General features: G+C 39.0%; 1 protein-coding gene across 3 annotated transcripts in view; it reads right to left on the minus strand.

Moving 5' to 3' along the window:
- INPP5D (inositol polyphosphate-5-phosphatase D) overlaps positions 1-13,438 on the minus strand; it is a 170,738-nt gene that overhangs the window by 65,401 nt on the left and 91,899 nt on the right. For all 3 annotated transcript variants that reach the window (XM_070753044.1, XM_070753045.1, XM_070753043.1), the window contains exons 4-6: positions 13,201-13,351; positions 6,555-6,726; positions 564-704 (exon numbers count right to left, since the gene is read on the minus strand). In XM_070753044.1, the coding sequence (XP_070609145.1) occupies positions 564-704; positions 6,555-6,726; positions 13,201-13,351 (464 nt within the window). The remainder of the gene's footprint in view (positions 1-563; positions 705-6,554; positions 6,727-13,200; positions 13,352-13,438) is intronic.

Consider the following 13,438-nt stretch of genomic DNA (forward strand, 5'->3'; position numbering starts at 1 on the left):
ACTTCTATAGTCCAAAATGTTCTGCATTTCTTTTTGGTACAGTTGCAATTTGGTTGAAAGTATGCGACGTTGGCTTAGTTAAGTGGAGGTTTATCTTGGTTTGTATGCTGTATGGCCTTTGCTTCCCCATTGGACAAAATTCCACCCTCAGCCTTAATTCTTAAACTTTAGCACATGTAATGATGGTCTAATGATTCTGAAGTTTTGTTAAGAGTTCAGTCCATTTTTAAAAAATCAATTAAAATATTTAATAATAAGAGCTCAGGTCAAAAGACTAATGACTTCTAACTAATTAGTCAGGAATTTATATAAATAGTTATAAACAGAATCCCCAGACTGTTGATATTGAAATATGCCTACAAATATGCCTTTGTTGTGAGCCGCCCCGAGTCTGTGGAGAGGGGCGGCATACAAATCTAATAAATCAATAAATCAATAAATCAATAAATCAATAAATCAATAAATCAATAAATCAATAAATCAATAAATCAATAAATCAACAAATCAACAAATCAACAAATCAATAAATCAATAAATCAATAAATCAATAAACTTGTGATTACTTGAAGAGTCCTTTGCAGAGCGCTGTAAGTAGTTTCTTCAGCTGAGGGAGATTCCACGAGCCCAGTTGTACATTTTCAATATCATTAGTGATATGAACTCTCAAATAATCCTGGATAAGTTTGAGATGCTCTTCTGGAATACTGTGGAAAAAAGAAACAGATTGAAAACCAAATCAAGCATTAAGTTTACGTACCTAACTTTGGGCAAATGGGAGAAAAAAAATTATTGGTGAGACGGAATTACAACAGTTTTGTATAGCTCCTATTTCAATTTCTTACTAGTGAGGAATAAAGGTAGGAGAGAGAGGAAAGATAAGAACTGTGTAAGAAAGAAGCTCTGCTAGCCTGATGACAAGGAGAGGCAACATCCCAGCGACCGATAAGGTCCCACAGAGTTGGCCTTCTCTAGGTCCCGTCGACTAAACAATGTCGTTTGGCGGGCCCCAGGGGAAGAGCCTTCTCTGTGGTGGCCCCGGCCCTCTGGAACCAACTCCCCCTGGAGATTAGAACTGCCCCCACCCTCCCTGTCTTTTGTAAACTACTCAAGACTCACTTATACCGCCAGGCATGGGAGAGTTGAGATATTCCTTCCCCCTAGGCCATTACAAGTTATACATGGTATGTTTGTGTGTATGTTTGGTTTTATAATAAGGGTTTTTAGTTGTTTTATTATTGGATTGTTACATGCTGTTTTTATCATTGTTGTTAGCCTCCCCGAGTCTACGGAGAGGAGCGGCATACAAATCCAATAAATAAATAAATAAATAAACATTCCAGATGTTGTAGATTGCCAATTGCTACTTTGTCAAATAGAAGAGCTGGATCAGATGCTGTCTACTAATGGTTTAAAATTTAAATTAAAGATTGATATGCTCAGGGAAAAACACAAGCTAACTACATAAAGTTAAACAATTGTAGAGCAGCAGCTATCTTTTCCTTTCAAAGTGCTTCAGTAATACTAACAAAGAGGATTAGTAGAATTATTACATTACTGAAGATGGTTTAAGAAGAGCTTGCCTAAGCCTCCTTATACATTTACAGAAGGAACACGAATTAAAGAACTCCCTGATCTGAACCGTGTTAGTGTGTTATTCTGAACAATGTTGGAAGTGAAAAGGTGGGTGGAAGAGGGATAGAGCCATCTAAGCTTTCTCCCAAGGCACCTCATATGTTCGGAAACTTCAGATCGTGCAGAATGCAGCTGCGAGAGCAGTCATGGCCTTCCCTAGGTATGCCCATGTTACACCAACACTCCGCAGTCTGCATTGGTTACCAATCAATTTCCGGTCACAATTCAAAGTGTTGGTTATGACCTTTAAAGCCCTTCATGGCATCGGACCAGAATATCTCCGAAACCGCCTTCTGACGCACGAATCCCAGCGACCGATTAGGTTCCACAGAGTGGGCCTTCTCCGGGTCCCGTCAACTAAACAATGACGGTTGGCGGGCCCCAGGGGAAGAGCCTTCTCTGTGGTGGGCCCAACTCTCTGGAACCAGCTCCCCCCAGAGATTAGAACTGCCCCTACCCTCCTTGCCTTTCGTAAGCTCCTTAAAACCCACCTTTGTTGTCAGGCATGGGGGAACTGAGACATCTCCCCCAGGCATATACAATTTATGCATGGTATGTTTGTATGTATGTTTGCTTAGTAATGGGGTTTTTTAAATATTTTAAATTATAATTATTAGATTTGTCATGAACTATTTTATTGTGTTGTGAGCCGCCCCGAGTCTACAGAGAGGGGCGGCATACAAATCTAATAAATAAATAAATAAATAAAATAAGATTGCAGTCCAAGGCATACATTTTCTTTCATCGGTTTCTTGTTTGCTAATATATCACGCAAGAATAGCTTGTTTTATCAAAGGAGGAAGGCTTTCTTCCTGTCTACCACCCACACAAAACCAAACCTCCTAACCTTTTCCTGAGAGAACATCCAGCCAGCAAATTTGTCGCTATCTATAAGATAATTTTGCACCCCACCCTCCTATCAAGCGGGACCACCCTTTTGAATTATCTGCCTCTAATTTGGTCACTAAAATTGCTGGATTCCTAATCGTTTTAGAAATCAACAGAAAATAGACTGTTTCCAGTTTCCATTTATACTATCACTGCAGTAGCATAAGCAGAAACATTTACCTAGTAAAAATTGGTCTTCTATTTTTTATAAAATACTACTTGGAACAAAAATGTGTAAGAACAGGCTGGCTGTATCAGCCAAGACTCATTTTTGATTCTCACAACATACAATCAAATGCTCTGAGGTGCTTCTAAGCAAGATGGAAGGGGGGGGGTTCAAACTCTTCCTAAACTGTTATTTCCCTGTACAGAGAGTACAGCCTTGATGGACAGAAGTAAGATTGGTTACCAAGGAAACAACAGATAAACATAAGTTGAGCCCAGAGCAGGAAAGGGATGTGTGAAGTTGACCCTCTCACCTATTCGCATCAAAATAAAAGAGGCTGAAGAGGATGAACATTCATGGTTCTGTGTTACTATAGCTGTTCTAATAAAAGTAGCTTTAGGCCCACACTGTGCCTGTTTATAAATTTGATATATGTATAAGGCTGGCATCCTGCATGCTGGAATTATGTTGTCCCCAACATTCATTCCTCAAGATCAAAATACCATAAAGAAGTGACTTCTGTGAATTTATTCAATTTTAAAATCATCTCTTTTAAAGCCATTCAATTTTATGGCTGTCACTGTGTTGTGTAGTAATTACTTTCACTGATTAATTATATGCTGTGTGAAGAACTGCTTTCTTCTTCCTTGCTAAAAACTCCTTCCAAACAATTTTGCTTGCTAGCCCTGGTCTTTGAGTATTTCTATTGTCTATTATTTTTCAGTCCCATGCATGATTTTGTATACCTCAGTTAGATCTTCTCTCACGTGCTTTATTCTGAGCTGAAGAGCCGAGGTGGCGCATTGGTTAGAGTACAGTACTGCTGGCGCATTGGTAGTTAGAGTGCAGTACTAGAGACCACTAAAGCTGACTGCTAGATATGCACGTCAGCGGTTCAAATCTCATCACCAGCTCAAGGTTGACTCAGCCTTCCATCCTTCCACATGAGAAAATATTATTTTACTGAAAGAGTAGTAGATCCTTGGAACAAACGTCCAGCAGGCGTGGTAGATAAATCCACAGTAACTGAATTTAAACATGCCTGAGATAAACATATATCCATCCTAAGATAAAATACAGAAAATAGTATAAGGGCAGACTAGATGGACCATGAGTTCGTTTTCTGCCGTCAGACTTGTATGTTTCCGAGGTGGGTAAAATGAGGACCCGGATTGTGGGGGCAATATGCTGGCTCTGTTAAAAAGTGCTATTGCTAACATATTGTAAGCCGCCCTGAGTCTAAGGAGAAGGGCAGCATTAAAAAAAACCCGAATAAATAATAATAAATAAATAAAGAGTCACAAGCATTCTGACCTTTTTCATATGTAAAGTGTTCTGCACTCCACCTCCACCTTTCATCTATTATACTTTGTTAAGTGCCCAACCAGACTGGAACATAGTACTCTGAATGAAGATGTATCATACATTTGTGTAAGGAGATTATGATGTTGGCAATTTTAGTTTAAATCCCTTTCCTTATTACCATAGCATGACATTTGCCTTTTCCACAGCTGTCACAGAATGAGCTGGCATCTTCATTGAGCTACATCCTGACTAGTTTCAAACAGCTTGGACACCATCAATGTTTATATAAAGTTAAAAGTTTTACCTCATATTATTTTTCCCTTATAAATTGACTTCCATCTGCCACTTCATGCATTTTAAAAAGATGCTCATGAAGTTGCCTACAATTGCTTTTGGCTTTTATCACTCTGCATAATATTATGTGCAAACTTACACAATTTGCTGCTTGTCTGTAAGTCAAGATAATTTAAGAACAATTTTAAAGCTTATATTTTAAGCACTCAATGTCTTACTTTCCCCACAAACAAAATTGTCCACTTATTCCTTTTCATTGCTTTCTGCTTTTTAGCCAGCTAGCAATTCATAAAAAAATAGTATATCTTATCTCACAACTGATAAGTTTAGACATTTGCACCCATGTTGATGAGCCACAAAAATGAAACTTAGTAAAGCAAGATCTGGATGTTTCTTCAGCATAACTTCTTCCGGTGCCTAGTTAATCATTCTTTGATTATTAATTGTACTAATTTGTCTGGAACAGATATTAAATTCACTTTTTAAAAATTAAAACTGGTATTCCATGGATTATCTTCTGGTCTTTTGTATTGAGTTTGATTTGAGGGATCGGTTACATCTTTAAGAACTCTTGGTGAGATGCCAGGAGTGAGATACTACAAAAATGTCCTAGAATAGTGGTTTTCAAACTGTTTCATACCATGGGAACATCATTATTAAAAAAACAAAAACAAAAACAAAAAATCCTGGAATACCCATTCAAGAGAGTTGGGGCTTCTGAATGTCAGCTGATATGCACTGACATTTCTGCTGTACTTTAGCTACTAAGGGGAAAAAAGTTATCTGCAAAAGATTAAGGAAGGAAAAAGGAAAAATCTCCCAAAGTCTTTTTTCCTGCCTTGGACTGCAGAACCCCTTCAAGGTCTTGAATTCATGGAACATTGCTAGAAAAACAAATTCCTAGAATATGTCATCATTCTGCCTGAGAAAATCATTTTAGCAGACTAATTATTGCTCCTGCATGTCCATTACAGTGTAAATTATATCATGTATGTCAATTTACACCATTTGCACATTATGCAAAATTAGATTAGATTAGATTTATTGGATTTATATGCCGCCCCTCTCTGTAGACTCAACTGCAAGTTATGTTATGATGTAAATGATATAAACTACCGTGAAAGACATAAAAGCAAATGTCACTGCTTCATCTGGGTACTTTGGTTGAAACAAAGCTCTCATGCGTTATTTGGGGAGAATATTTACACAGAAATTTTGGTCCGTTGCATCTATAGTCTGCTAAGAAAGGTTTATTAAAGTTTTGCTGTACATAATTCTTCAATAAGAGGCAAATAATTCATTCCATTTCTCTGCAAGTTCCTCAACATCCTTGTGGAAACATTTAACAACTTTGTCGTCTAAAAACTCAACTTTTAGAAATTCTTATTGTTCTATGGTGGACATGCACACAGGCAAAAAAGTTTTGGAATAAAATAACAAATTGGTTAAAAGAAATAGCAAATGAAGAAATCGGGGGGAAAACCAGAATTATATTTATTGGGTATTTTTAATAAAAAAATAGAAAAAGAAGTAAGATACCTAGTTATACATATACTAACAGCTGCCAGAATAGTATATGCCCAACAGTGGAAAACAGATAAAATACCAGAAGAAAACATAATAATTAAAAAAATACTAGACTGTGCGGAGATGGACAGGCTATCCAAAAGATTAGAGGGAAAAGAAGAATCAGATTACTATAAAAAAAGGGCAAAATTTTATGATTGGCTAAAATAAATAAATGAATAAAAATTTATGCAAAGCAACACGTCAAATAAAAGAATTCAAAAATTAATATTATGTAAAAGAAGTGTAATTCTCTGATCAAATAGCCAAAAAAAAAAAAAAAATAGTGGGGAAACTTTCATTTCCCAAATGTTGTATATATATGTTTTTATGTGTGTTTTTTTCCTTTGTCTTGTATGTCACATTTGTAAAATAAAAAAATATTTTTTTAAAAAAGAAATTCTTATTGTTCTATTTGATTTTTGTTTGCCTCTGGCTTTTTTGTTTTTGTTTTTTGGCATTCCATATTACCACTATACATTTGTTTTGCCAGAGCTCCCCCCACTTCTCATTAGGACAGGCTTTCCATTTCCTGAAGGAAGGCCTTCCTAGCTTTCACAGTTTCCTGGACACCTTCACAAAGAAATGCTCTGGCCTGTTCCTAGAGTTGTCTGGAAACTGTTTTTCAAGAGAACTATGAAAGGAAACGGGGAAAAGTCCAGACTTTCTCATTTTTCTTGAAAGAAATGGTGATAGATCTTACTTGCTGGTATCGTGGTGCTGTAATCGCTGAAGCAAGGTTTCAGAAAGAGGTGGTTTGCTAACTTCTGCCATCTGGACATGATCACTGGGTGAAAGTTCTTCCTTTGTTTCACTTACTGGAACTGAAATGCTGCGTGGAGGTAATACAGGTGGAACAGGCAAAGAATCTGTCACTAAAATAAAATAGCAAGCACTGTGAATTAGTAGTCAAAATACTACTTTGTTTTAAACATTTTACTTTTCAATGGGTACTATTCTTACTAGAGAATTATTTGTTTGTTTGGATTTCTATGCCGTCCTATAGAGAATACTTCTCTATAGGGCAGTGCTTCTCAAATAGTGCTTCTCTAGAGAATACTTCTCTATAGGGCAGTGCTTCTCAAAACATCATCTTTCGGCTGTGGCGAGGAGGGCGTTTGCCCAGGTTCGCCTGGTGCACCAGTTGCGGCCCTATTTGGACAGGGAGTCACTGCTCACAGTCACTCATGCCCTCATCACCTCGAGGTTCAATTACTGCAACGCTCTCTACATGGGGCTACCTTTGAAAAGTGTTCGGAAACTTCAGATCGTGCAGAACGCAGCCGCGAGAGCCATCGTGGGGCTTCCAAGATTCGCCCATGTTTCTTCAACACTCCGTGGCTGGCATTGGCTGCCGATCAGTTTCCGGTCACAATTCAAAGTGTTGGTCATGACCTTTAAAGCCCTACATGGCATTGGACCAGATTACCTCCGGAACCGCCTGCTACCGCACGAATCCCAGCAACCGATAAGGTCCCACAGAGTTGGCCTTCTCCAGGTCCCATCGACTAAACAATGTCGTTTGGCGGGCCCCAGGGGAAGAGCCTTCTCTGTGTCAGCCCCGGCCCTCTGGAACCAACTCCCCCTGGAGATTAGAATTGCCCCCACCCTCCCTGTCTTTCGTAAACTACTCAAGACTCATTTATACCGCCAGGCATGGGGGAGTTGAGATATCCCTTCCGCCTAGGCCATTACAAGTTATGCATGGTATGTTTGTGTGTATGTTTGGTTTTTATAAATAAGGGTTTTTAGCTGTTTTATTATTGGATTGTCACATGCTGTTTTTATCATTGTTGTTAGCCGCCCCGAGTCTACGGAGAGGGGTGGCATACAAATCCAATAAATTATTATTATTATTATTATTATTATTATTATTATTATTATTAGTGGGGTGAGGGCAGTGATGACCTACCAAAATTTTTACTACCACACTGTGGGTGTGACTTATGCATTTTTTTTCAACATCTTTCAGTACAAATTGGGTGCTCTGGGGTGGAGCTCCCAATTTTGCTAGCGGAACTGCATTCCTGACCATTCCTGTAGGAACCCCTCACTGGATGCAGGGGGCCCATGCGGTATGGACCAATGTTGGAGGGCGCATGTGACCTGAGGAACATGTGTGGTCTCTCTTGATTCCTCTGGATGGGGAGTGTTTGTCCAGTTGCACGCTGCTCTGAGCCTGGAAGAGAAGGAAGCCAGGTGGGGTGAGGGAACTGGGTGGGTTCTTGTTGCTCTAGGCGGGCGCTGTGGTAGCCATGAACAGCGTGGCGAACCTGCTGCTGGACAAGGAGAGCATCCTCTGCAGCTGGATGAAAGAGTTGAACGGCACCCTTTCTTCCACACTGTGAGTTCCCAGCAGAGGTGGTGCTTATAGGCCGGGCCTGCGATCACGGTAGCCTCCGCCTGCCTAACTGAAAACAGGCTCCATGGAGTTCAGTGTGACTTACTCCCAAGTAAATGGGTAGAGCAGACTTCCCCAGCCAGCAGTTTCTTGCAGCTTATAATAATAATAATTATTTATTAGATTTGTATGCCGCCCCTCTCCGCAGACTCAGGGCGAAAGAAAGAAAGAAAAATAATAAATATTAACTCTAAAATTCTGTTGGGACCCAGATCGGAGAATATTATTATTATTATTATTATTATTATTATTATTATTATTGTTATTATTTATTTATTAGATTTGTATGCCGCCCCTCTCCGTGATTTTGGTGACTTAAGTATAAATCCTCACACAGACATGAAAGTAATTGAATTACTATGGTATAGTCCCGTGATGGCAAACTTATGGCATGTGGGGTAGGGGTGGCATTGCATCAGGGCTGTGGGCAGTGAAGGGCTACCAAAAGTTTTACTACTGCACTGTGGGCATGGCTTATGCATTTTCTTTCAACATCTTTCAGTGCAAATTGGGTGCTCTGGGGTGGAGCCCCATTTTCGCTTCCCCACTGCGTTCCCCTCCCCGTCCGGGCAGTAGTCCACCCCTGGGTGTGGGCAAGCGCAGGCATGCTATCATGCATGCACATTTTCGGCATCTGAGAAAAAAAGTTTAGCCACCACTGGTATAGTCAGTATGTTTCAGCTTAATCTATTTGGGGGAAATTATCGCAGTTTATCAGATAGAAAAAGAAACAGGTGGTAGCAAATAATTTTCACTAAGGACTCTGAATTTGTCCTGAAAAGTCAAAGAAGCCAGAAAACCTGTATTGAAAATTAGTTTGAGCCAATGCTATTCAGAAATGGGTTTGGCGTTTTAATTGGAACTAGTGATGGGCGAACCGAACCCACACAATTCGGGTCGTACTGAATTTTGCAGTGTTCAGTATGCCAAACACGAACCCAATTTTTTTTCAAACTTCGGGCAAAGTTCGGGATCGTGTTCGGCGTTCGGAGCTTTGACGTCACCGGCAGGTTGCTAAGGATGCCAAGGTGATCACTTCCTGGATTCCATGGAATCCAGGAAGTGATTATCTTGGCGTCCTTAGCAACCTGCTGGTGACGTCAAAGCTCCGCCCCCAGAATCTCTTTGTGGGAGGGATTCCCCATTCGGGTTCGAGTTCGGGTTCAGTTCGGGTTCAGCCGAATTTTGCATAAAGTTCATCCGAACTTGCCGAACCCGAACACTGTTGGGTTTGCCCATCACTAATTGGAACTATTTCAGCTTAAGGGTTGAGTTAGGAACACAACAAGGAACCAAAGGTAGATTCCTTAAGAAGCTTCATTGTACAGATTCTAATGGTTCTTATATTCACATATTTGGAAGCTATGTGACAGCTATGATGTTATTTTTATCTTACTTCTTGTACACCAACAGATAATAACCTCTTGTTGCATACACGCACACAAAACCTCAATATAACAACTTCACTTCTGACCTTTTAAAGAAACTGGATTTGGGCCAATGGGATAAAAAAAAACAGTTCTTATACATTTGAAGGCCTCAACTTGTTCTATAGCATTCTCATTTATTTCTTATTTATGATTGCATTTAGAAGCTTAAAAATACCATAATTTCAGTTTCTTCATAATTAATAATTATTAAGAAGTAACTGATTTTAGACCTCTCCTCAAACCAATGGGGGAAATAGAAATGATGGCTACATTAGCTGTACATAAAGATGTGTGATAGGTCTACCAGTCAGGTTTGGAAGAGGATGTTCTAATTTTGTGAGATGTGCCCCATATCATTAATATAGAAATTAAATAAAAGGGGGGCTAGAATATATCCTTGCTTTACACCATTATAAGTAGGCACCAGGCCAGAAAAATATCTTGGCTGCCAAGTCTTATTTGTATAACTAATGTTGTGCCCCAATAAGCCCTAACAGATATCAACATAAGATCTCTCCAGTTTCAACCACAATCATTCAATCGAGACTAAGTTGAAGATTGTTTTAAATCAGTGATGGTGAACCTATGGCACGGGTGCCACAGGTGGCACTTGGAGCCATATCTGCTGGCACGTGAGGTGTTGCCCTAGCTCAACTCCAATGTGTGTGTGTGTCAGCTGGTCAGCTGATTTTTGGCTCGCACGGAGACTCTGTGAAGGTGTTTTTGGCTTACGGAGAAGCCTTTGGAGCCTGGACAAGGCGAAATATGAGCTTACTGGGCCCACCAGAAGTTGGGAAACAGTCCATTTCCGGCCTCTAGAGGGCCTCTGGGGGCAGGGGAAGCTGTTTTCACCCTCCCCTGGCATTGAATTATGGGTGTGGGCACTCGCACATGTGGGATAACATGTACACACACTCTTTTGGCACCCGAGAGAAAAAAGGTTCGCCATCACTGTTTTAAATCAATTAAAGCCACATCCAAACCCCCCCTCCTAAAATGGGAATATATAATTCTTAATTAGATATTGTCAGGCTTAGCATTGGTACATGATTGATCTCTCTATCATGATGCCAGTTGGCTCTTTTGCAAATATATTTTCCTGTTCCAACCAGTCAATGAATTTCCAGTAAAGATTCCTATGTGGAAGGCATAAAATATGACTGAATCTTAAGAAAGAAACTTTAACAGACAAATGAAAGCTAACATTACATAGTGTTCTGGAATTTATTTCTTTGTTGACATCAAGTGTTTAATGTCAGGGTTCCAGGAAATACCCCCAATGAAATAAAACTCTGAGGTTCCTCAAAGCTAAAATTTATTAGAGATCTCACGTGGGCACATCTGGGGAACTTATAGCTTTGGAGTTTTATTTCATTGAGGTAGTTTTCTGGAACCTTGACATTTATTGTTAAAAAACACAAGGCATGAGAACTGTAATGTGACCTGTCCAGGCCGCTCCACAGTTGTTTGATGAGCTGGGATAACCTAGTTGATTGATGTCATACAGTCCTCCAGACTTCCCTCTATATATGTAGAGTTTGGAGAAAGATGTTAGATTCACGCTAAAATGGAATGTCGGCAGGCTGCAGGGAAGCCGCTTTTAAAGGCTTCTCTGGAGCAGGCCAGCCAGTGACAGGGGTTTAAAACTCCCGCTGCAAGATCATCCAATCAGCAGCAGCTATGCAAATACTTCCTACCTATGTCTGTATGTAACAAAAGGTAGCAGCAGGATTGTAACCACTTTCCTTCCTATTGTTCTCCAAGAATTAAAAAAAATAACCTTTGGTAATATCCTCTTTTTCTCCATCTCTCCTTCTCTGTGGTGGCCCCGGCCCTCTGGAACCAACTCCCCCCCAGAGATTAGAATAGCCCCCACCCTTGCCTTTCGTAAGCTCCTTAAAACCCATCTCTGCCATCAGGCATTGGGGAACTGAGATATTCTTTCCCCCTAGGCCTCTACAATTTATGCATGGTATGTTTGTATGTATGTTTGGTTTTATAATAAGGGTTTTTTAGTTGTTTTAGTATTGGATTGTTACATGCTGGTTTTTTTATCACTGTTGTTAGCCGCCCCGAGTCCACGGAGAGGGGTGGCATACAAATCAAATCAAATCAAATCAAGTCAAGTCAAGTCAAGTCAAATCAAATCAAATCAAATCAAATCAAATCAAATCAAATCAAATGGTATTGTAAAACAAACAATTAACAAAAATATCAAACTGTAACGTGGAAACACATTATCTTTTTCTTTCCTGCATCAGGAAAACATGAAGAGAAGAAATTGGGGTTTTTATTTTTGAGCTGTTGACGCAATAGATTCCCCTTTCTCCAGCAAACAGTGTGCCAAGGATGGGACTGGTCTCCTGCTTTAGAAGCAAGACTTTAGTTTCTAACAGCTACAGAATTATCTCTACAATCTGATTAAAGGTTTCTTTCTGTTTTAATCACTTGTATTTCTACCCACCTGTTGGAATAATATTAACAGAAATATCTATTAATATGTACTAACAAGATTGTTATTAATTTAATTGGGATTTCCCTGAGAGAGAGAGAGGAAAGAGTATTATTGAAGACTCCCCTCTGGATGAAACTATGGCACCAGCATATTTAAAGGACTATATGTAAGAACCAGAAGAACTACACAGGATTCTCATGGAAACCAGTTCTCTGATTTACAGCTATGTCAAATGTATAATCTTGTGAGCTTCTGAAGCATAGTTAAAGCCTGTCTCCTCTGAAAAGTTTTGTACATTGTGATTAGAATTATAGATGCAGTTTTCATCTGTTTTCCTTTAATTGGAATTTAATTGGAATCTTATTGTTTTAACCTTGTTTTGGAGTTTTAACTTTATAAACCATTACAAGAGTATATTGCCAAATATGTTTCTACTCTCATGTCAGCAGAAGCAAGACAGAAACTTCAAGTAACATTCTGTGCTTGCGTATATCTAAAATGTACTGCCAGAGAAACTTTAAAAATCTGATAAAAGCAGTATTTAGTAGGTATCAGTTTGAAAGTAAGATTGGTGAAGAGAATTATCTACACACAGTACAATTCAAAAGTAGAAAATAAACATTTTAAAGATAATTATGGTTTATTTTGGTATTTACAGTATGACTAAAAGGAAGACAATATTCCAAATCTAATAGAACAATAGATCTTCTTGGATTATATTTTTATTATTATTTTTTATTATATTTTTGACATATAACTGAGAAATAACTCGTATATAATTAGGAGACTAATAAAATGCTTTCCATTTTCCCAGGGCATTCTCTATTCTTTGAAAGACAGGTTGAGATAATATTCTTGAATTATATTCATTATGGTTGATTGACTGATAGGCAGTGTTCTGTTTCATAGAATTGTTAGAGATGTATATAGTAAAGGATAAAGTTCAACAGCCCTTAATTCAACAGGTCAATTCAATTCCATTGTAAAACTGATTACTTCCCGCAAATTGGCAACTTTAGATGAGTAATAATGTAAATTACTTTTTTTAAAAAAAGCTTCTTACCCAAGTCTTCTTCTAGATCATCTGTTGTCTCATCTTCTTCACGAGGAACTGGGAATTTAAGGCTCCGGACCAACCCCATGTTCTCTTTCTTGTAAAACTCTATCAGTTCATCCAAGGTGTTGAAATATTGCACTGGAACACCTTCACATGCCTAAGGATGCCACAAATAAAGAGGGAGGGAGGGAGGGAGGGAGAGGGGAGGTGGAGGAGAGAGAGAGATGTATCAAATATTGCTGGA

The sequence above is a fragment of the Erythrolamprus reginae genome, chromosome 5 (assembly GCF_031021105.1).
Source record: "Erythrolamprus reginae isolate rEryReg1 chromosome 5, rEryReg1.hap1, whole genome shotgun sequence".
In the NCBI taxonomy this organism is placed as follows: domain Eukaryota; kingdom Metazoa; phylum Chordata; class Lepidosauria; order Squamata; family Dipsadidae; genus Erythrolamprus; species Erythrolamprus reginae.